This window comes from Lissotriton helveticus, chromosome 4_1, assembly GCF_964261635.1.
Source record: "Lissotriton helveticus chromosome 4_1, aLisHel1.1, whole genome shotgun sequence".
In the NCBI taxonomy this organism is placed as follows: Eukaryota; Metazoa; Chordata; class Amphibia; order Caudata; family Salamandridae; genus Lissotriton; species Lissotriton helveticus.
This window is the reverse complement of record NC_136063.1, coordinates 1,900,240,940-1,900,263,477: the sequence shown is the minus strand read 5'-3', so window position 1 is coordinate 1,900,263,477 and position 22,538 is coordinate 1,900,240,940. Positions and strand designations below refer to the sequence as shown.

General features: G+C 44.5%; 1 protein-coding gene across 2 annotated transcripts in view; it reads right to left on the bottom strand.

The window, feature by feature from the left end:
• The window catches only part of WDR44 (WD repeat domain 44), a 543,349-nt gene that overhangs the window by 283,199 nt on the left and 237,612 nt on the right, over positions 1 to 22,538 (bottom strand). For both annotated transcript variants that reach the window (XM_078688542.1, XM_078688543.1), the window contains one exon: positions 2,094 to 2,177. In XM_078688542.1, coding sequence (XP_078544668.1) covers positions 2,094 to 2,177 — 84 coding nt within the window. The remainder of the gene's footprint in view (positions 1 to 2,093; positions 2,178 to 22,538) is intronic.

The window sequence follows — 22,538 nt, the reverse complement described above, 5'->3', positions numbered from 1 at the left end:
CCCATTCTAACCACATGGGGGTCCCTCCATACTTCTGTCATCAGATGAAGCGGCTTCACAAATCTAACTATGCGCAAGTTAGATATGGGAAAAATGGTGAACTCACAGATCCTATAACTATAGATAGAGGGGAAAGGCAGAGGTGTATTTTGGCCCCAACCCTTTTTTGTTTATTTATTAACAGCCTTGTGGAGGACTTGACTGGTGGGAGGGATGTAGATGCCCCCAAATTGGCGCAACACAGGGTTCCAGCCCTGATGCTTGCCAACGACATATTGCAACTATCCAAATCCCCGATGGGAATTCAGCGGGTCCTAGATATTTTCCAGTCATTCTGCAAAAGTAGGGGTTTGGAGATAAACTCTTTAAAGACCAAATATATGATTTTTAATGCAGGTGACTCCACACGTCCAAATCCCTGCTTAGATGAGAAACCACTGGAAAAAGTTACAGTTTTTGATTATCCAGGATTAACCCTCACTTATAAAATGCAGTGGCATGCGCAAATTAGGAAGGCCAGTTTACAACTGGCCCAGACTTCGGGGGGGCTGGCTAAGATGCTCAAGAAAAGCACCCATAGGTGGTTGACCCGGTTATGGAAATCTAAAAGACACAAGCAAGGGAGGGCGGCCCTAAATGCAGCAGAAATCTGGGGCCATCAACCATCTGATCCCCTCTCTAGGAATGGAAATATCTTTATTAGACAAATCCTAGGCCTCCCAAAAGTACACCATTGACGCCACTTCGTATGGATCTTGGGGTCGGTCCAATTGCTGAGGAAGTTGCCCTCAGGCCCCTTCTCCACTGGCGACGTCTATGGTGCACACCAGAGTTAGTGGCTTTCAAGGATGAGATGAAGGAGGTCTTAAACTTGCTGGGGGCGGGCAAAATACCATAGTTAGCCTATATTTGAAATACCTTAGTTGCTCTAAGGATGGGTAACTTATGGGCCAACGCTGAAGTATCCTGCCCGACCATTCCCAGGAAGGCTCTTTCAAAGCTTTTCAGAGAACATAAGGCAAATCAGATCAAGGAAAATTCCACCACTGGTACACCGACTGCACAATTTTTAGAAGTCAAGGACCAATACAGGTTAGAACCTGTTCTTGATGCTATTCAGCCCCCCTAGCTAAAAAACGTTATTTGCAATTTAGGTACGGTGTACTACCACTCCGTGCCTTCACAAATAACCGGGGGGTGCACAGTCGAAGGGGTGTCTGGTTTGTGATAACACCCCAGAAAAATACCAACATGTAAAAGGACTGTTTGTTTGTCCTGAATGACAACTCATTGTGTGGAGGCTTATAGGATATTAAAATATGATACCAGCCTCCCTGTTGTGTTTTCAATTTCCCGATACTTATTCTCTATGTGGTGTGTCCGTCTAACTGTATTAAAATCTAGCGTGCTTTAATCGGATTTTTTAACCTTTTAAACATTTTTTACCCTTTTTACTGTATAAAAAATGGAGTCATTTTGCCTTTTCGGAGACCTTTTAAATATTGCACTGTCCAGCACTTTATTTCATTTTGCACAACCAAACTGTATGAAATGTGTCCTATTTTTAAACGTACTTTTATGGCCAGAATGGCCGAAATAAAGATAATTTTAATTGAATTGAATAAATAAATACATTAAAAGGCATGAGGTTCATTTTTTTAAAATTTACATTAAATACCTACCTATTTATAATGTACGCAAGTGCGGCCGAGGAACTTGTGTCAAAAAAATACAATACTTCACTTTTTTCATAACAAAATATTCTTCATAACGCTAGGCCTTACTATATGTTCCTCAAAGGCAAAACATTCAAATAGAATAGGAGTATCAGAGAAGGGTCCTGCTACATAAAAAAAGGACAACATTCCTTTTAGGGAAAATAGGAGCATTGAGAGCTGTGTTAGCACAAAGTGCATGCAATCATATAGCACTATGCTACACCAACAAGCAGTATAAATTAATATTAACATGATTCGCAAAGCTGCTGTGGGTTGCAGAGACACGTTACACTCATGCATTTAAGTATTTCATTCAGGATAAAGGTACTGTTGTCACACAATACATTTAAAAAAATAAAAAAAATATATACTCACGTTTTTTGTTTTAACTTTCCACCATCAGAATCCATTTGTTGTGGGTGAAGTTTATCCTCGTCATCTGACTGTGCAGCATCATTACTATAAAAAACACAGATCATCGGCGTCAAATACTACTGAACAGTTACATATGGTGCATAATAGTTGGTCCTTAAAATAACAAAATGTGACTCCGGCACTCGTTAGTTAAATTCCACTGGCATTTCTCTACTGCCCATCTCACTTCTGTCATTCTCAAAAACACCAATTATACCTCCTGGTGTGAAACTAAGCACATCCACTAGCCTTTATATCCTGATTACGCTTTCCCGCCTCCTTTGGATGTACTGCCTTTATCACCTTCCATCATATTATTAACAAATCAGATGTTGGTATATAATTGATCTCACCTGCCCCTTTTCCAGAGGAACAAACAAAATAAACCACAACTTACTGAGTCACCTATGCTTGAATTTGAACAAACACCAAAGCCTAGGATTAGTAACCGCCGCCACGTTTTGACTTAATGAACTATCACCATGAATGAATAATTCAAAGATTTACAAAACTATGTCCAAAATCATTGAGCTTGAATAACAAAGGCAGCATATGTAACGATACCCCCTTTTGTCTCTATTGTCTTGCATAGGGAGAATAATTCTGTACAATTGATTACCAATAAAAAGCTAAACAAGCATTGGAATAGCCAATAGGTCTCGCTTTTGGGACCTTATAAGTGTTTAGCCATGCAACACTTGATGTTGTTTAATAATGGATATTGTGCTGGATAACTAAACACTTATAATGTTCTAAAGGCAAGACCTATCGGCAATGCATTGGGGGAGCCTAATAAGTGTTTAGATAGAGCTATTGACTTCGCCAATGTGTCTAAGCTGTGCAGTGGAGAAGTGTGGCTGCTGTGCAGCATGCTGAGAAGTTGTAATTAAAAAGTGTAAGAATCACTGAGTGATGCTGTGGTGTTGTTGAGTGCTGCTGTGCTGGCCTTGAGTGATGCTGTGGTGTCGTTGAGTGCTGCTGTGCTGGCCTTGAGTGATGTTGTGGTGGCTTTGAGTGATGCTGTGCTGGCCTTGAGTGATGTTGTGCTGGTCCTGTGTGATGCTGTGGTGGTGCTGACGGATGCTGTGCTGTTATGTCTCTGGTTGCTTCGTTTTACAAAAGGCATTGATTTATGATATATTAGCACACATAATAACATGGGGATGTTACAGATGAGCAAACTGAAAACATGGCCACTATGACATTTAGAACTCACAAAACCGTTCACTTTGTTGGTTCGGTTTGTCTTTAGAGCCTTCCAGGTCCTTGGTCGGACTCTTCCAATTTATTTTCTGGATGGTATTCCTCACACAGAGAGTAATGTGCATACTTACCTCGACAATCGTCACTCGCCAGACACAGTAACAGCTAGTTATGTTCTCTAGTTGTTAAGTTGATGTATCTTCAGCAGTGAGCGGGCGGAGGAGGAGGAAGGCTTTCGCAGAAAGTGAAAAATATGCTTGACCTACATCCTGCAGTCTTTCCTTTCATGTGGTTTGTCCTTCAGGAAGATTGTCACTTGGTTCACATTATAAAAGTCCCCCATTTGCAACCATGGAAAGGAAGAGTACGCTAATTTTGATCTCAAGAAGTGAACTCATAGGAGATACAACACAATAAAACTAACTGTAAAGCTCTCCTTTTATCATTCTCCTTTTGAACTTCTGCAGGGTTATTGGAGGTGCAGCGGGGGAGGGGGGTGGTTGCTGCACTCCCGGCACCCCACTTTTAGTGCCTCTGAATTTAACCCAGTACTTTATTGACAAGGTTCCCTCTGCCTGCGAGGCTGCTCATATTCCCCTCGCCCCTTCCTTCGCCTTAACACGAGGAGGATGCGCCTAAACCTACCTGGTAGGGGAGAACTGGAAAAGAAGAGCTAGGCCTGGAGTTCACGTGGAGCTGCGAAATCGTGGCACGAGTCGCAGCTGCTAATACGTCTTCCACGTTCCAAGCTCCCTGGAACCCAGGTGGCGGCAATGCAGCATGAAGCTCGGCTGCACTAAAAGTGCAAGCTTCATTCGCACAAGCTGAAGTGCAGGGCAGGCAGCACAATCGCTACCGCTACACATGCAGAACGTGGGGGAACACAGGCAGGGCTTTGAGTAGGCCGTTGACTTAGTGGCATGAAGCACATTTTATAGAGGAGCGGGTTGGGGAGTGAGATGGGCAACAAAGACGCTTGAGGATTTTTTTTAAAGCTGCACTGGCAAGGCAAGGCCACACATTGTTTTTATAAACAGACTTTAATTTGCTTCCAGAAGCATGATTAATGAGTCTACACCAGACAAGAATAAAAACCTGCAAAACATAGGGAAACAAAAGGTGTGCATTACTTAGCTGGTTAGATATCTCGGGGGGGGTTTGCACCTGTTGCAGTGATCTAGTTGCAACCGAGAGAGTTGAATACCGTGAAGGCCAACTCAGTCTTTTATCCTTAATGGGTCGATAAAATTAATGCTTATAATTGAAATTCGTTACTAATAGCTACGTAGAAGTGGCAAGACACCATTCAGTCTGGTGTAAATGGTCACTGATTTTATTATCCAATGTATATGAGAAAAGTTGACCACACCAAGAGGCCTCAAGTGCAGCGGACGTTGAGATGTTCGTAGCAGCTGTTTGCGGAGTCATCACACGAGCAAGGGGGGGGAGGGGGTCTCAGATCCTGCTGGACCCTTTCTCTGGGATCATCATGCCTGGACATGCCGATGACGTGCAAGTTTACTCGGTGGATGTGATTTCACTTTCTATGCAGACGTCAAAAGAGGGGGGGGGGGGTTGTTGCAGTGGGGCGCTGTGGGGGCCGGCCAACTCTGTATTGTACTCGAGGATGAATTAAGGAACGCGCACATAAATACAGGCTGACCGGGCTTGAAAGAGGGGACGCGGCGCACAGGCTGGACACGTGGCGTGGAGGGGCAGCCTGTGCCTTCGGATGGTCTCTGGGAGGAGAACCGCTTGCCCTCGCTGTTCACTATTAGGGCACAAAGCTGTACATCATCACAACGACCAAAATGAGCTGTGGCTACTAGTGCCGCAAGACGCACATGCATTTCTTGGCGTTATGTAGAAGCAAAGGCCGGGCTCTGTGAAGGGGGAGGGGGAGGAGCGAGACACGCGCTTGTGCTGTAATGCATTAAGAAACATCGGACGCACAAATTCAGCCCGGTGACTAACAAGGAGGGGGTAGTGAGAGCAGAGAGCAAGGTGGTGGAGGAGCATTAAAACGAAAGTGGTTAGCGCGCTGTTAGGCTTAATGAGCCATGACAAAAAGCCAGATGGCGGCTGCGCATGTAACCGCAAGCTTGAGGCCAGCAAAAGCGTGTGGTAGGACTTTTAAAAGCCCACTTACTAAATGTCTCGCACAACAACGCATGCGCTGGCTCAGGCGAGACCTAACAAAAACATTATGTTATGAGGACGTTGTGTTGAGCACTTGATTATCAAGACAAATTCACCTAAATGTCAGGGTCAGTGGTGCTTGGTTCCTCCCACTAAATACCCATGAGGTAGCTAAAAGGGAATTTAGAGCTACTCACCTGCACAGGTCAGTTAATAGCTAGAGCAAGGTTTGTCTGTAAAGCCCAGTTTAAATTAGGGCACTGTGGGTTAATGAATACCGATACATTTGGGAGTAAATGGATCCCCGTCTTCAGCAAGCTATGTGGAAATTTATGATGAATGAATTAAGAACATATATGTGTTATAGACATGATGATGCTACCTGGCATTACTTGTTAAAGCTGAAACTTCAAAAAGTCTCATCTGTGTGTGTGGGTGATTACTCACACCCTAGGATTCTGATAATGGCTAGTTTCTGCAACAGTGTTACATAAGAGCACCATTCCGTTCAGGGCTTTTTATTACATAGAGGTTACGTGTTCCATGTACTCTAGATGTTTGCACAGTGCAACAAGACGATGTCAAAAGGTCTTGCTTTTTAGGTCTCGGCCTTGTGGTATACTGCGCAGTGTTCGCGCTGCCAGAGTCCTATTGTACGCGTTTTGAAAATGGACCTGTAAATTCCACACGGTCGTGCGTGTGTTTTTTCCTTTCCGGTCTGCTATTGGCCTTTGCCTGTGTTTTAGTTTTAAAGGGAGCATACCATAGGTCAGAGGCGGGCGCATAGCTCTGCCCCTAGCCTATTGGTGTTACGCGCATTTCCTGACATATGCTTTAAATTATCCCGGCCAGACACGGGCACGATAATGGAAAGCATATGTCAGGAAAGGCATGCACACCACTCCCGGCTTTGTTTTTTTCCCCCGATTGCTTTCAGTTTCCCTCAGCGCGGCTCAGGCGGCCGACAAGCACATAGGGACCCGACCTTCCTCTGTACATCTGGGCTAACCGGAGCAGAGAGGGGAGTGCTGGTACGAGTTTTTTTAACGGCCTGCAGACGACGCACCCTCCCCAATGAATCTAGGGCTCTGGCTGCTTGGGTCGAGGCATCCGTGCTGCAAGAAGCTGAAAGTGCTTCCACGCTTCAGCCTCTCTCAGCAAACATTAATCTGTCCTGGGAAGTAGGCGCATCCTTTCGCTAATTAAGTAAAGCCACGCTTCGAGATCTCACGTGCCAGGAAGCCCTGCCTCGAAAGTAGCGTGGGTAGGAAGCGGTGCCTCCTCTCTACAGGGCAGCGGCTGCGTCCCGCTCCCCGTCTGTGGAGTGTGGCGTGGAGGATGCTCCGGCTTCGCATGAAGTGCACCTCATCCCGGGCGGTTGTTATGGAATCTAGGTCTGAGAGGACGGCACACAGCCTTGCACCTCATCCCGCGGGCTGCAGCCGTGTGTGTGTCATTGTGCTACTGTACTCTAGCGCTGTATGTAGTGCACGCGGCACAAAGCGCTCATCACTTATACTCGGGAACAGCAGTGGAGCTTTAAGTGGGATGAAAAAACTAGGGGGACTCGTAAAGGAGCGTGGCCAATGTAATTAAGGGCGTGATTTAAAACACATGAGCTAAAAATCTGTGTTTAGCATGCTGTGCCGCCCGACTTGTATTTTGATGTTTCTGTCATTGCATCCAGATATACGGGTGACATCATACCTACAACAAGGCTGGACCAATGGCTTGGTCAATGGTTGTTAGTTGAACCTGGGGGTGCACCTCATCCCGCGGGCTGCAGCCCTGTGTTTGTGTCATCGTGCTACTGTACTCTAACGCTGTATGTAGTGGACGCGGCACAAAGCGCTCATCACTTATACTCAGGAAGAGCAGTGGAGCTTTACGTGGGATGAAAAAACTAGGGGGGCTCGTAAAGGGGCGTGGCAACTGTAATTAATGGTGTGATTTAAAACACATAAGCTAAAAATCTGTGTTTAGCACGCTGTGCCGCCCGACTTGTATTTTGATGTTTGTCATTGCATCCAGAGATACGATACAAGTGACATCATACCTACAACAAGGCAGGACCATTGGCTTTGTCAATGGTTGTTAGTTGAACCTGGGGGTGCACCTCATCCCACGGGCTGCAGCCCTGTGTGTGTATCATTGTGCTACTGTACTCTAGCGCTGTATGTAGTGCACGCGGCACAAAGCGCTTATCACTTATACTCTGGAAGAGCAGTGGAGCAGGAGGGCGCCACGCGCGCACACTGCGCTCTAAGCTCTATAGTCAGGGCTTTAAGTGGGATGCAAAAACTAGGGGGGCTCGTAAAGGGGCGTGGCCAATGTAATTAAGGGCGTGATTTAAAACACTTAAGCTAAAAATCTGTGTTTAGCACGCTGTGCCGCCGACTTGTATTTTGCTGTTTCTGTCATTGCATCCAGATATACGAGTGACATCATACCTACAACAAGGCAGGACCATTGGCTTTGTCAATGGTTGTTAGTTGAACCTGGGGGGGGGGGGGATTCTCATCCCGCGGGCTGCAGCCCTGTGTGTGTGTGTCATTGTGCTACTGTACTCTAGCGCTGTATGTAGTTCACGCGGCACAAAGCGCTCATCACTTATACTCGGGAAGAGCAGTGGAGCGTTAAGTGGGATGAAAAAACTAGGGGGGCTCGTAAAGTGGCGTGGTCACTGTAATTAAGGGTGTGATTTAAAACACATGAGCTACAAATCTGTGTTTAGCACACTGTGCCGCCGACTTGTATTTTGATGTTTCTGTCATTGCATCCAGATATACGAGTGACCTACAACAAGGCAGGACCATTGGCTTTGTTAATGGTTGTTAGTTGAACCTGGGGGGTGCATCATCATCGCGGTATAAGCAGTGTGTGTGCTGCCCTATGGTGGCGGAATTAATATGGTGTTACGGATCAATGGTAGCGGTATTAGCGGTGTGTTACTGTTCCAGGGTGGCAGTATCAGCAGGGTGTTTGCAGCTCAGAGAGTGATGTATTAGCGGTGTGTTACTGTTCAAGGGTGGTAGTATCAGCAGGGTGTTTGCGGCTCAGAGGGGGCTGTATTAGCGGTGTGTTACTGTTCAAGGGTGGCAGTATCAGCAGGGTGTTTGCGGCTCAGAGAGTGCTGTATTACCGGTGTGTTACTGTTCAAGGGTGGCAGTATCAGCAGGGTGTTTGCGGCTCAGAGGGGGCTGTATTAGCGGTGTGTTACTGTTCAAGGGTGGCAGTATCAGCAGGGTGTTTGCGGCTCAGAGGGGTATTGACTGCTCGGTGCAGGCAAGTTAAGCAGTGTGCTACGTGGTTCCTGTGTTTCTGGCTTTCGACTGTGAATTGAGATGTTGTATAGCTATATGGCCATGATGGAAAGAGAAAGCTGGTACCTCACAGAATTCGCTAGCGGTTCACTTCCCACATTCCCTTCACTCCACTCCGTTATAAGATGGCCGCCACGATTGCATGCCTCACTTGATATGCGCGCGACTCACGTTCGCGATCACATGTCTGTCCGATTTAGGGCTTAACAACACGGAAGTGCACTGACTCGGCAGCTAAGCGGAAGGCAGTAACACCGCGGTGGACCTTTGCACCACAGATCCTGTCATCGAACAGCATCGCGGTAAGTCTAATTGTGCTTACAGCGTCCCTGGCCCATTACCGATGGGTTCATAGATCCTTATCTCCACTTCCTTATTTCAGAACTCATCTCCCACCTTATTCAAGCACGTCGGAGGCCATCGTGAAGCCTACGCGGCAATTTGTATTTCAATTACTTGCCGGTACCACCAACCCCCGGGTATGTTGCATGCTCTGCTTGTTATCGCTCCACGTGAATTCTTCTACCGGAGTAAATATAAAAAAACTGATGGTCTCCCTTTGTTTGTTTGCCCCCACAGTGCCTGCCTATATAAATTTTACGCAGCTCAAGCAAATGCTGTAATCACTATTATGCTCAGCATTACTTACCCTCTATAACCGAGGTAAGCCATTCAGTAACTCTTCGATTCCTGAAAACGCTCGCCCCTCACTAGCCCTGTTACACGAATATGTGCACATTCCCTAAGCACATATAAGCCAGGATAGAAACCACTCGCCATTCCCAATTACCGCAAGCCACACTCACGGCGCCCACAATATCGGTCCCAATTGTCACACTTGGCCGTCACTTCGTAATTCCACTCTGAAAATCCTTGCAGTTCGCACGACAAGTTTTTAACCGGTGCACAGTTATTCACAGGTCCACTGCGGTTCCGATTCTGGTAAATGTGTACATATTAATTGAAATGCTGACTTCTCACACTAAGATCTCTGTTTTTAAAAAAAAATACTTTGCCTTTTCTCCCACTGGTTTTTCTCTTAAAACAGGCATATTGTCAATACCAGGCAAAATAATTTTGTTTCTAGCCCTGATGATGATCCCTTGATATAGAGCTATGGATCGAAACGTCGACTTTCTTAAAGTGGACATGCATGTAACCATTGTGTAATTGTATGTATGTTCCACTCTGGAGAACACTACCTACACTGATCTAAGAAGTGTCCAGGTTGCTCTTTTTCGTTTGCCTGAAAAACTCCTTCTCTATACTTTTCCTTTTATCACTGGGCAGGAGAACTATATAGCACCTATTGTGTCCTATATCAGCATTGTTTATATCTCTTAAATTGCTTAGGACCTTTGTTTTTTCTAATGATTTATACCCTTGGTCCGTAGCTACCTTTTTGGGTCCCCCTTGTTTTCTAAAAAACATAATTATATGCTACATAATTACACTGCGCTCAACGCAGCATACACTCCAAATACCACTCAGTGCCACATAATTACACGCCACATAATTACACTGCACTCAATGCAACATACACTCCAAATACCACTCAGTGCCACATAATTATATGCTACATAATTACACTGCACTCAATGCAACATACACTCCAAATAATACCACTCAGTGCCACATAATTACAAGTCACACAATTACACTCTACTGAATACAACATAACCTCCCCATAATACCACTCAGAGCCGCATAATTATATGCAACATAATTACACTGCACTCAATGCAACATACACTCCAAATACCACTCAGTGCCAGATAATTACACACCACATAATTACACTCCACTGAATACAACATACACGCCCCATAGTACCACTCAGTGCCACATATTTACACGCCACATAATTACACTCTTCTCAATGCAACGTAAATACACTCCACATAATACCACTCAGTGCCATATAATTACACACCTCATACTTACACTCTACTCAATGCAACATAAATACTCTTTATCTATCTGTCTATCTATCTATCTATCGCCCTGACTGTATCTATCTATCGCACTCACTCTATCGCCCTCACTTTATCTATCGATCGCCCTCACTCAATCTATCGCATCACCACAGCATCACTCAGCGCCACCACAGCATCAATCTGTGCAATCATTCAACAACAACTGGTTCAAATATGTTCTCTCAATGTTTCAAGCTTTATTACAAATGTCACAAAAAGATGTTAATATTTCACTTCTGTTCTTGGATTTTCGTCACAATAAAATACACTGAACGTAATCTTCACAAAAGTTATTTACAAAAGCTATTGCCATTATAAATTACAATAACTTTTATTTAAGTATTAATTATTAAAAAAATTAAAAGCCATTTTTATTTGTAATATCAATGCATCTAAGTCACGTAAATACAACACATATTGCATTACAAATGCTGTAGGTGTCGCATTTGCAAAAGTCAAAACTATTGGCATTGTAAATGACAAAGCTATTAATTTCGCTATTTTCAAAACCAACACATAAATAAGAAAAAATTATTTACAATACCTATAGCTCAAACTTTCCTAATGCGAGACCTATTGCATTGCAAATGCTTGTTTAATTAGCAACAGATACTGAATGTGATGTAGATGGCAAGTATAACATAAGCAGCGAACAACTCAGCCCTCTACAGTTTAGAAGCATTTTCAGTTAATCAACAATATTGTTTTAATACATGAATAACTTTAAAGATTGGCAAAAGGAGGACACTTGCAAGTGGCTCTATTTGCTGATTAGCATGATTACCTATATAACCACAGGGAGACAAAGTGGAACAGGTGTGAAACCGTACATCCTCCAAACATCCACAACAATGTGGCATAGTGACAATATGGAACAATAATTGTTGTTCCGTGGTGGTTATACTAGGCTATTAAATCATATCCAGTTGTTAAGAATAAAGAAGCCTCATCCACGTAATGTGGTATTTTTCATTATCGGCTTCCTACCCCATCCTGGTAAGATGATACTACCAGGGCGGACTCTACCTACATTTTGTGAGGGAGTTCTTAGATTAAGTACGCTAGCTGGATAGAGCAGGGATCCAGATATTAAAAATACCTTAAGATAAACCAGCGGGAATTCACTTTATTGGTGGGTACCCTACGTATACTAAAAATGTGAAAAACAACAAGCATTTACAATGCAACGGTCTCGCCTTTACAAAAGTTAGAGCTATTGGCATTGCAAATGACAACATTTTTATTTATGTGTTGGTTTTGCAAACAGAGAAATAAATAGCATTGTTATTTACAATGCCAATAGCGTAATCTCTCGAAATACGAGACCTATTGCATTGCAATGCAATAGGCCGCGTATTTACGCGAGTTTGAGCTATTGACTAATAGCAACGTGTTTTATTTATGTTTCAAAAACCAAAACATAAATAAAATGTCCCTCACACTGCTCTCTCTCACACTGCTCAATCTCTCACACTGTTGTCTCTCTCACACTCCTGTCTCTCTCCCACTCCTGTCTCTCTCACACTGCTGTCTCTCCCTAGAACACACATATGATGTCTCTCACACTGCTGTCTCTCTCACACACACTGCTGTTTCTCACACACTGCTACCTTCCTTACACACAATGCTGTCTCTCACACTGCTGTTGCTCATACACACTGCTGTCTCTTACACTGCAGGTGTGGGTTGTGGGTGTCCAGCTCATATCTGGAGGGTGGGTGCTGCTGCGTTTAATGGGTATTTTTTTTTACATACTCCCCAGGGCATTAGTGGTAGCTTCAGAAGCTTTTGTTTTGGGGGGAGGGATGTTGGGGGTCAGTAAACCCGCTAGCACCTCTCAAACACTTGTCCCCTCAGTAGAGGCGTGTGAACGAATAAACACCTTTTTCACTGAAAAAATAGGGAAAATTTATTCGACCTTTAACCCCCAACATCTCCTAACTAATACTGATAAGCCTCCTGAGACAGAGATCACATCTAAAATTGCACTTGATTCCCTAGACTCACAACCTTTACCAACCCTAAATAGTTTTGAGTCATTTACAACGGACGAGGTCCTAAAAGCTATGAGCACAGTTAAATCCGGCTCTCCACTGGATCCATGTCCCCATTTTGTGTTTTCAAAAATTGCCGCAACACTTTGTCCCTTGGTCACACAACTTTTTAATAAATCCCTTAAAACTGCAACTTTCCCGGACACTTGGAAACACGCGTCAGTGGTACCCCTCCTTAAGAAGGCTGGATCAGACATCTCAAATCCTGAAAACTACCGGCCCATCTCCCAGCTCCCCTATTTTTCCAAAGTTCTAGAGAAGCTGGTCAATGGACAACTGACCAGATACCTAGAGACAAACCTTCTCCTAGACCTTTCACAGACAGGCTTTAGGGCTAATAATAGCACGGAGGCAACGCTGCTGGCAGTGTCGGACAGTATCAGGTCTGCCACCGACCAAGGTGGGGCGGTGGCGCTGATACTGCTTGACCTGTCAGCGGCGTTTGACACGGTCTCCCACAACTGCCTGTTGAATATTCTCCGCAGTAAGGGAGTTAAATCCATCGCACTAAATTGGCTACACTCCTTTCTGAGCAATCGTACCCAGGCAGTACACATGGGACAATTTCACTCCAAATCGAGCTTCATCGGTTGCGGAGTCCCCCAAGGTGCCTCATTAAGCCCCACTCTCTTCAATGTTTACATGTCATCTCTAGCCAATATTGGAAGAAAGTGGGGCATTGGCATCTGCTCTTACGCAGACGACACGCAACTGATGGTGGCTCTGGATGAAAAACCAGAAATGACTAAATCTGAATTGCATAACTGTCTCTCAGAAATGGCACAGTGGATGCATTCACATTGTCTAAAGTTGAATGCCGGGAAATCCGAGATCCTACTATTCAGTGGCGCTAAACGTCTATGGGACATCACGTGGTGGCCACCCTCACTAGGACCAGCCCCCACTACGAAACAACACGCTAGGAATTTAAGTGTCATTATGGATGATGCCCTTTCCATGAAAGAACACGTGCGAGTTCTCTGCGGGAAAGGTTTCGCAATCCTGAAGTTACTGGCCAGACTGTTTCCCTGGATCCCCCTGGACTGCAGACATGCTGTTACACAGGCTTTGTTGGTTAGTCGTCTAGACTATGGTAATGCGCTCTTCGCCGGTATGAATGAGCACCAGTTTACACGTCTACAAGTTCTACAAAACTTTGCAGCCAAACTCATATGTAATGAAGGCAAGTTTGATTCTGCCTCGGACTGCCTACGAAAACTTCATTGGCTGCCTATGCGCCAACGGTCTGTTTTTAAGCTGCTCTGCCATGCCCACAGGGCCCTCTATAAAACTGGCCCCATCATCCTCCAGGAAAAGATTGAACTCTATGTCCCTACTAGGAACCTACGTTCCCTGCAGTCCGCCCTAGCAAGAACTAAGCGCATATATAAAGCTAGGACCGGTGGACGCTCCTTTTCCCAACTGGCTGCAAAGAAATGGAACTAGCTCCCCCTTGACTTGAGGCTCACAACCAATTACCTCCTGTTCCGAAAGAAATTAAAAACCCACCTATTTCCCAAATGTTAATTTTCATTTCAGTACAGCTCGCAGTAGTCTCAGTACTGGTATAAGCGCCTTGATATCCTTCGGGATGAGTGTTGCGCTCTACAAATACCATAAATAAATCGATCTCAGCCCAAAGCCCCGACCCCTCTTCATGACCTTGTGCCCTCATGCCTCGTAAACGCAATTGGCTTATGATTTTGTCCCTTTATAGACACATCTCCTATAAGATCGTCCCCCCAAACCTCCTCCCCCCATTGTGAAATGTATCTGCAAGTTGGCATGCCTGGGCAGTAATTTTGTGGCAGTCAATGGATCACTGCAAAAATGCAGCGTACAATTCGTTCATTTTCTCGTCCGCTGCAGGCAGAAAGCGGATAATGCAAAAACTGAGATTTTGCACCTGATTCACATTTGCATACTATGGCTAAGAAAATAAAAATAATTGCCCATGCAAACTGAGCCACACACACAGCCACACACATTGAGCCACACACACACACTCACACACACAGCCCCACACACAGAGCCCCACACACAGAGCCCCACACACAGAGCCACACACACAGAGCCACACACACAGAGCCACACACACAGAGCCACACACACAGAGCCACACACACAGAGCCACACACACAGAGCCACACACACAGAGCCACACATACACACAAAGAGCCACACACACAGCATAAACTACACAAAAAATGAGTACTCCCCCCTTTATAAGGGTTTAATTTTAATAATTCCGACCCCTCACTCCAGTAGAGGATATGTGAATACCTCATCCATCCTGTGTCAGTGACTCGATATCCCACTATAGGCTGACCCTTTCCCTTTAAACTTCCTCCCCTCCCGTTTCACCAGAGATTACCTAACAGCTCCCACAAGGGGTTAATCGCGGACTCCCATCCTTATGAAGCAACGGCGAGGTAGATGACTTATTCGGTGCACCAGAAAGAGAGGCGTGACTAACATTCTAAGCCAGATTTAGAGCCACATTTCCTTTGCGGGCTGGCTACATGGCAAATTAGCAGGGAAGAAGAAAATGAGCTTGCTGCCTAGATGCTGTGAAATAATTTCTACTATAGGTAGCGAGCGACTGGGCGCTAGATGTTAAAAAAAATGGCCATTAAAGGTTACATTCACACACACATTGAAAACCACGATGTTTGTAAGAATACAAGCATGGTCATAATAAGACGGAAAACATTGGGTATGTTGTATGGACTAGCTAATCATAGGCATGCATGTGGCTCACTTCAGCGTGTTGTGTAAAATATTTTTAATGCTATTAGTAGTATTCAGTGAGGTAGCAGTTCAGGCGTGCTCTGTTTCGTGTGTTTTATAAGTTGTCTAATGTGTGCATCACAGCACTGCATGGAAATTGTGCGAATGTTTTTGAGATACAAACAAGCTCTGAATGTTTGGGGAGTTTGGGAATCTGTCTGTGATCTGGCAGACAAAAAGAGGGGACAGACCGCCGAGAAACAACAGAGAGGAGAATGCAGGAATTCAAGGAATTCAGAGGGGGTGGGTGGATGTTTGTAGAGGGAGGAACGCTGAAGGCCGTGTTGGTAAAATTGTTATGGTGCGAACAGGGTCAACGCCTTTCTGTGTTTATCCCTTTGAACCGCCCGACCTCCAATTCCACAGACTGGTAGAGACAACGAAACGTACACTCCGTCACATGGGCACAGTACACACGCACATCTATGTACTCACTACAGGTATCTTTCTACACACAGAGATAAACACAAACACTCAAGTACAGAGACCTGCACACAAAAAAGGTACATGAACCGCTCGTCGTTCTAGACAAACATATGTAAACTCACATTAGTAAACGAGCATACCCCAACACACTCCGTGTACCAATAGTCACACACAGCCACAGCCTGAATGCAACGCTGTAAATATGTCTCCTATACCTATATTAACCTATTTCTTGCATCTCTTATTTTATATTTACCTTTTTAATTAGTCTGGTTGTATTTGTTACTTGTTAGTGTGTAATTCTCCTTATGCATCACACTTGGTTCTATTGTAAAACGCTCCTTTACTTTGGGTAAAGTCCGTGCTATATAAACTGCATTAAATAAAAGAAATTAAAAATAAATGTTAAAGAGTTAAAATGCACACGACTATGCTAACGATCACTTTCAATCAAATACAGGCAACAGAGACCAATACAAAGTCTTGGGAGCACAATCACACACATCTCAGTTTGAGAAGACCCTCACAATAGACACGACCAGACGTGGGCAAAAACTTGGGCACAAACATACACATGTTCACATGCAGCAGGTTGCCGACTTACTTCCGACTCAGAGTGCTGTTTCTTTCACCAAAGGGGAAAGGTTTTCGCGGCATTTAGCAAGTGCTAGCGGGATCGCCTTGATGTGCATTACCAGCATTCTGAAAGCAGGCTGACAAAAAACGCAACTTGTTGGAGGATAGCATGTTGTAAGTCTGCGTTTCCCCAAAAACATGGAATGGCGGAGATGGAGGTGGCTATAATGGGGAGTGATAGTTCGATGTGGAGAGCCCTTGACGGCTCCCGGTGGGGCCTTTCTATCCTACAAGCCAGTCCCCCCCACTGGAATTACAGTGTATTTTGGAGCTGAGCACCGCAGCATTAGCCGTGCTGTGGAAGAAGGAAGGTCACAATATGTTTTGGATTATCGGAACACATCGGAGTTGAGCAGCAGTATGAGCATGCAGCCATATCAATTAACAATGAACATTATTGCTGAATACGAAGGAACCACTTTTAGGAGCTGAAGAGTTCTACAGCAATTATGTTCAGTCACGGCTCGCGGGGGGACATCAGGGGGCATGGCGGGGGGGAGCGGGGAGTTAAATATTAAACAAGAGAAAGGGGTCCGAGCAGGCAACCGGGAGAAAGGAGCCGAGGTGGTGGAAACACCACCATGTTTCTCCGAGGCGAAGCAGTAATGCCTCAGAGAAACGCACGGTCATTTTGGGATTCGGGGCGTGTTTTTCTTTCACTCCTCTTCCCATTGGCTGGAATGTAAAATTCCAGCCAATGGGAAGAGGAGAGAAAGAAAACAAAGAAAAGAAAAACCACACCCCCGAATCCCAAAAAGAAGGTGCGTAAACGGACAGACGCCCCTCTCCTCCAATAGCTGGCCTCCGTTTAGGAAGCCAGCCAATGGAATAGAGGGGCGGGTTCAAGCCCCACTCTGTAAAACATCAGTTCACCCCAGCGAGACTGCGCAAGCGCAGCCTTCGCTAGGCGGAGACATAAAATTTGTATGTGTACAACGGCCAATACATCCAATTTATTGCCAACATGACGGCCACTGAAAAGTCCATGGCATTCATCATGGTGATTAAGATATAGGATTCGTCTGCAATTGAGGACCACATCTACTGATGCAGATGAAAGAAGGATTACTTACCATCACCAACCAAGGCTGGTAGCCAAACTGTGGGCTCGAGCTTACATTGCAGTCACACATTCCCTTAGGGGGACTCTGGGAATTTGGACTAAGATCACTGCTGGGCACTTTGCTCGACGAATGTGTGATGACAGGAGGTGCTTACACGGAACCTGATATATCCTTAATGACCTGTATCATTCTAAGGCAACTCAAAGGGGCACTTTGGAGTAAAACCAGAAAAAAATAGTACTGTAGTGTTAAATGTAGTGTATAATCAGGGCCCCTGGAATTGTGCAGCAGGAGGACAAAATTATGCCGCAGAATTAACTAAATTATGTGGCAAGCAAAGGCAAATTATGTGGCATAATCCAGCACATTTTATGATAGTATTATTTCATTATTTTGTCATTTTTACACATATTAAAACTTACTGGGGAAAGACTTTGCCTCATTATTACCACCAAATATAGCAAAAGCACAAAAAGGTGAGCAGTGAAACTTTGTAAACGACACTACATGTGGTATTGTGTTTTTAGAAACTTTTTATCCGTTTGAGGTAGAAACAAACGTTTTAGTTTAAATCTGCAGATTATGCAACAGATGATGGACTGTGTGGCAAATTCATAATTATGCGTTGGCTGTAAAATAACAGAATTCTAAGGACCCTGTGTTTAATAGCTGTTCTTTGAATACAATAAAAGTCAAAGGATTGTTTATTTCCCCCATTTGAAGACCTGGCCTTGCAGTTCGCGCTGGACTGTTCCTATTAGAGCAGGACCAGTAGTGATTTGCATATGGGTGCTTCCTGACTAGAGTGGCAAAGTTGACATTAAACAGTGAACTTGACCAGCAATCGCTGTGGCTAACATGAATTCGAATATCTCCTCCATCACGTTGCTGCTGCTGAAAACTCAAGTAATTTAACTTGAGGTGTTTCATTACGGCTTCAAATTTACGAAAAGAACATACGCTTCAAAAATGATACAATTTAGGGACGGTTTAATTTTGGGAAATAACCTGTGTGTTAACCAGACAGGCTGTATATTTAAATCCGGCGAGGATATTGTTCTGTAGCAATGCCGTGGGAAGGTTAAAACTTTTGTAGCCTTTATTCTTTGGACATGCAGAAACTGAAAAAATGTTTATAAGATGCAAAGTCAGACAAAAAGCGAAAGGAATTGATTTAAGGAAAATGTTATTTCCTTGTTACCCAAGCAACAGAATCCCGACTACGTGTCCCATGAACGTCGCAATGTCACTTCTACACTGTAAATATACACCACATGCTACACTTTGCATGGCTGTTATCAGATTTTCCGGTCACTTGATGCAGATAGTGCCCAGGTGTTGACGCTGCTTCGGTATGCCTTGCACAGGCAAGACTGCTGAACAGTGTTTCAGTAAACGTGATGTAAAGGGCACTCTTCTTTTACTGTATTTGGTGCAGATAGTACAGCAGCCATCCAACCTCTCATTTACTTGTCGCAAATAGCAATGTTGCTATCACACTGTGGTTTTGTTCCCAATATTGCTGCTCATTTACGGCTGCTGTGAGTGATGCTGCTGCTGAGAGTGATGCTGTTGCCATGGCAGTTTTGTAAAACCATTCCAAGTAATAGCGCCAAGAGCTACAACCGATATCTACCTCAACAACGATGCATCACATACCTCAATCGGCTTGCGTCAATTGTCCTCAACAGACTCGCTAACAGCCCTCAACAAGTTTCGCAGGATGAAAGACCAACTTCAATCGCAAGGAACCACCGGAAGCACAGCATCGTATCCTTTATGAACAATTATAATGTATAGGGATTATACCCACTACGCCCTGTATATATGTATCGTAGATGACAACACCTGCATGGGAGTATCGCACGCCAACTACCCGACAACAATTCTCCGGGAGGCGGAACGGCGATCCTGCTGTCACACCTCCGACATACGAGTATTTTAAATGGGCGGGAGGAGAGAGTGGGGAGAAATCCGCACTAGGGTTTCTCAGCTCTCTATCTTCTGTATTTTCTATCTTTTTTTCTATTTCACACCTTTTTTTTCACTACAAATTGTATCTGGCAGATCCTGAAAGCTAATGCATGTGGGAGACAACCCAGTCGTGTACAACAGGTGGGAATCATTTCTGGCTGGCGACTCACCTGAGGAGCCTAGGCATACACCCCGTGAAAATGCATTCGAGAGACAAAACACACCTGAGCATTGGACATATAGAACCGCCACACCACAACACTATAGCTGATGGCTCTTAACACACTCACCCTGACAACGGACCTCAACATAGTGTCCCTCAATGTCAAAGGTCTGAATCACCCTATTAAGCGCCGGAAGATAATAGACTACCTATCCTCAAACTAAAGGCGATATAGTCCTCCTACAGGAAACCAAACTATCCATGGAGGATGCCAAACTAGTCAGAGGCAATTGGATTGCACAGATGGCATGCTCACCAGCCGACAAAAAGAAGCGAGGGGTCTTGACCTTAATATCCCAAAAATCAAACATAACAATAGACTCTCATTCCCACAACAATGAGGGTAGGCTTCTAGTAACACATCTGAGGAGGGGGGAGGAGCGGATCCATGTAGCGAACATATACGGCCCAAATGCAGATGACCCTTCCTTCTGGCCGGAGATGTCAGGCACGCTAGACAGTTTCCCCCAAAACGAGCTCATGGGGATGGCGGGGGATTTTAACATACCACTGGATCACATAACGGACAGACAATCCTCCTGTCAATACCAACCCACTAACTCGCACACTACACTCCAAAACATCTGCTCTAAGTTCAATCTTAAAGACGCATGGCATCTACAGCACCCTGACACCAGGGACTACACATTCTATTCTAACCCACACAATTCCTACACCAGGATAGACTACAAACTTATCTCGGGAACACACACACATCTAATCGAGAACTCCGAAATAGCGCCAAGGTTAGTATCAGACCACTCATGTATCAGCCTAAAACTGAGCGGGTGCCATAACGAAGTCGTCCCCCGGAGGGGCCGATTTAACAGCAAAGTGTTAGCAGACCCAGAGAACAGAAAAAAGATAGAGGAGGTCATAATGGACTACCTAAGCCATAACGATTCCAGGGAGACTAGCGTCAACACACTCTGGGATACCCTAAAAGCAACTGTCAGAAGTACAATAATCGGAATTAAGTCAAAAATAAACAAAAATACAAACCTGAGATAAAAAAAAAAAAAATTAAATCAACTTGAGCAGGAGATCAAGAGCTCAGAATCGGCCTATGCAAAGGTTACACAAGACAACAAGCTCCTAGCAAGATTAACACAAAATAAATATGAATATAACAAAATCCTGAACGAAAGAGCAGGGTTGTGGTTTAACAAGTGCAAAACCCTCAATCTATGCGAAGCCAATAAAGCAGGGAAACTTCTTGCCTCCTACCTAAAACACAAACACAACCAGTTTGCGGTTTCATCTATCACAGACTCAAACAACAAAACCCACACAAGAAACAAAGACCTCCTCAAAATATTCCAAGAGTTCTATTCAGAGCTCTACAAAAACGACCAGAACCTCAACCAAGAGGACTGTACAAAATGCCGGGGCATAATCGGACTTCCGAAGGTAAGCACCGAAGACACAATCAGGTTAGGTCAGGAAATTAGCTTAACTGAAATTGAAATGGCAGTCAAATTACTGAAAAAAAATAAAGCCCAAGGGCCAGACGGGTATACAGCCGATTTCTACTAGACCTTCATAAACCAGCTCAAACCAACCATGAAAAAGGTCTATAACCAGGCAGCAGATAAGGGGGAAGTTCCTCAGTCAATGTCCGAAGCCAATAGAATGGTCATCCCAAAGGAGGGTAAAGATCACCTATCACCAAAAAATCACAGGCCCATACCCTCATCAATGTGGACTGTAAAATCTATGCCAAGATCTTGCCAGTTAGACTAAACGCGGTTCTCCCCAAAATAAGGAGTAGCTCCCAGGTCGGATTCCTGCGCAACCGACTGTCCAACCACAGCACTCGACTTCTCAGGCACATATCTGTCTACTAAACCAGAACCGGCAGTAGCTATAGCATTAGATGCCGAGAAGGCCTTTTATAAAGTCTCCTGGGCCTTCCTAGAGCGCTGCATGCAATCCTTCAACTTGGGGGAGGGCTTCATACGGATGACTATGGCCCTATACCGTGCTCGTTCAGCACGTATCATAGTTAATATCATAGTTAATGGCACACACTTACCCATTTACACTGCAACAAGGAACTAGACAGGTATGCCCATTGTTGCCGGCGCTATTCTTACTGGCCCTTGAACCACTCATCCAGGATATAAAGCTAAACACTAGTATAAAAGGTGTTGATATCAATGGATCCGAAATAAAATTAGCCGCCAACGCAGACGATATACTGATTGTAACAGAACAGCCGAAATCCTCAATCGGAGCACTGATGGGCACGATAGCGGAATACTCCAGACTATCAGGGTATAACGTAAACAAGGAGAAATCTGAATGTAAATCACTAAACATTCATTGCACGAAAGACACTCTAGGGTACTCGGGGTTGGCCTTGCAGACGGGGCACATTAAATACCTAGGCATATATTTCGGTAGCTACCTAATAGACACAGTACACTACAATGAGAACATACTACTAGAAAAATTTAAGAAACTTCTAGACTCTTGGTCCCCTAAATTCATAACGTGGTGGGGAAGAATCGAAACAATCAAAATGATGATCACCCCAATGATTAACTATATGATTAGTATGCTCCCACTCCTACTCACAGACGATTTGCACCGGAA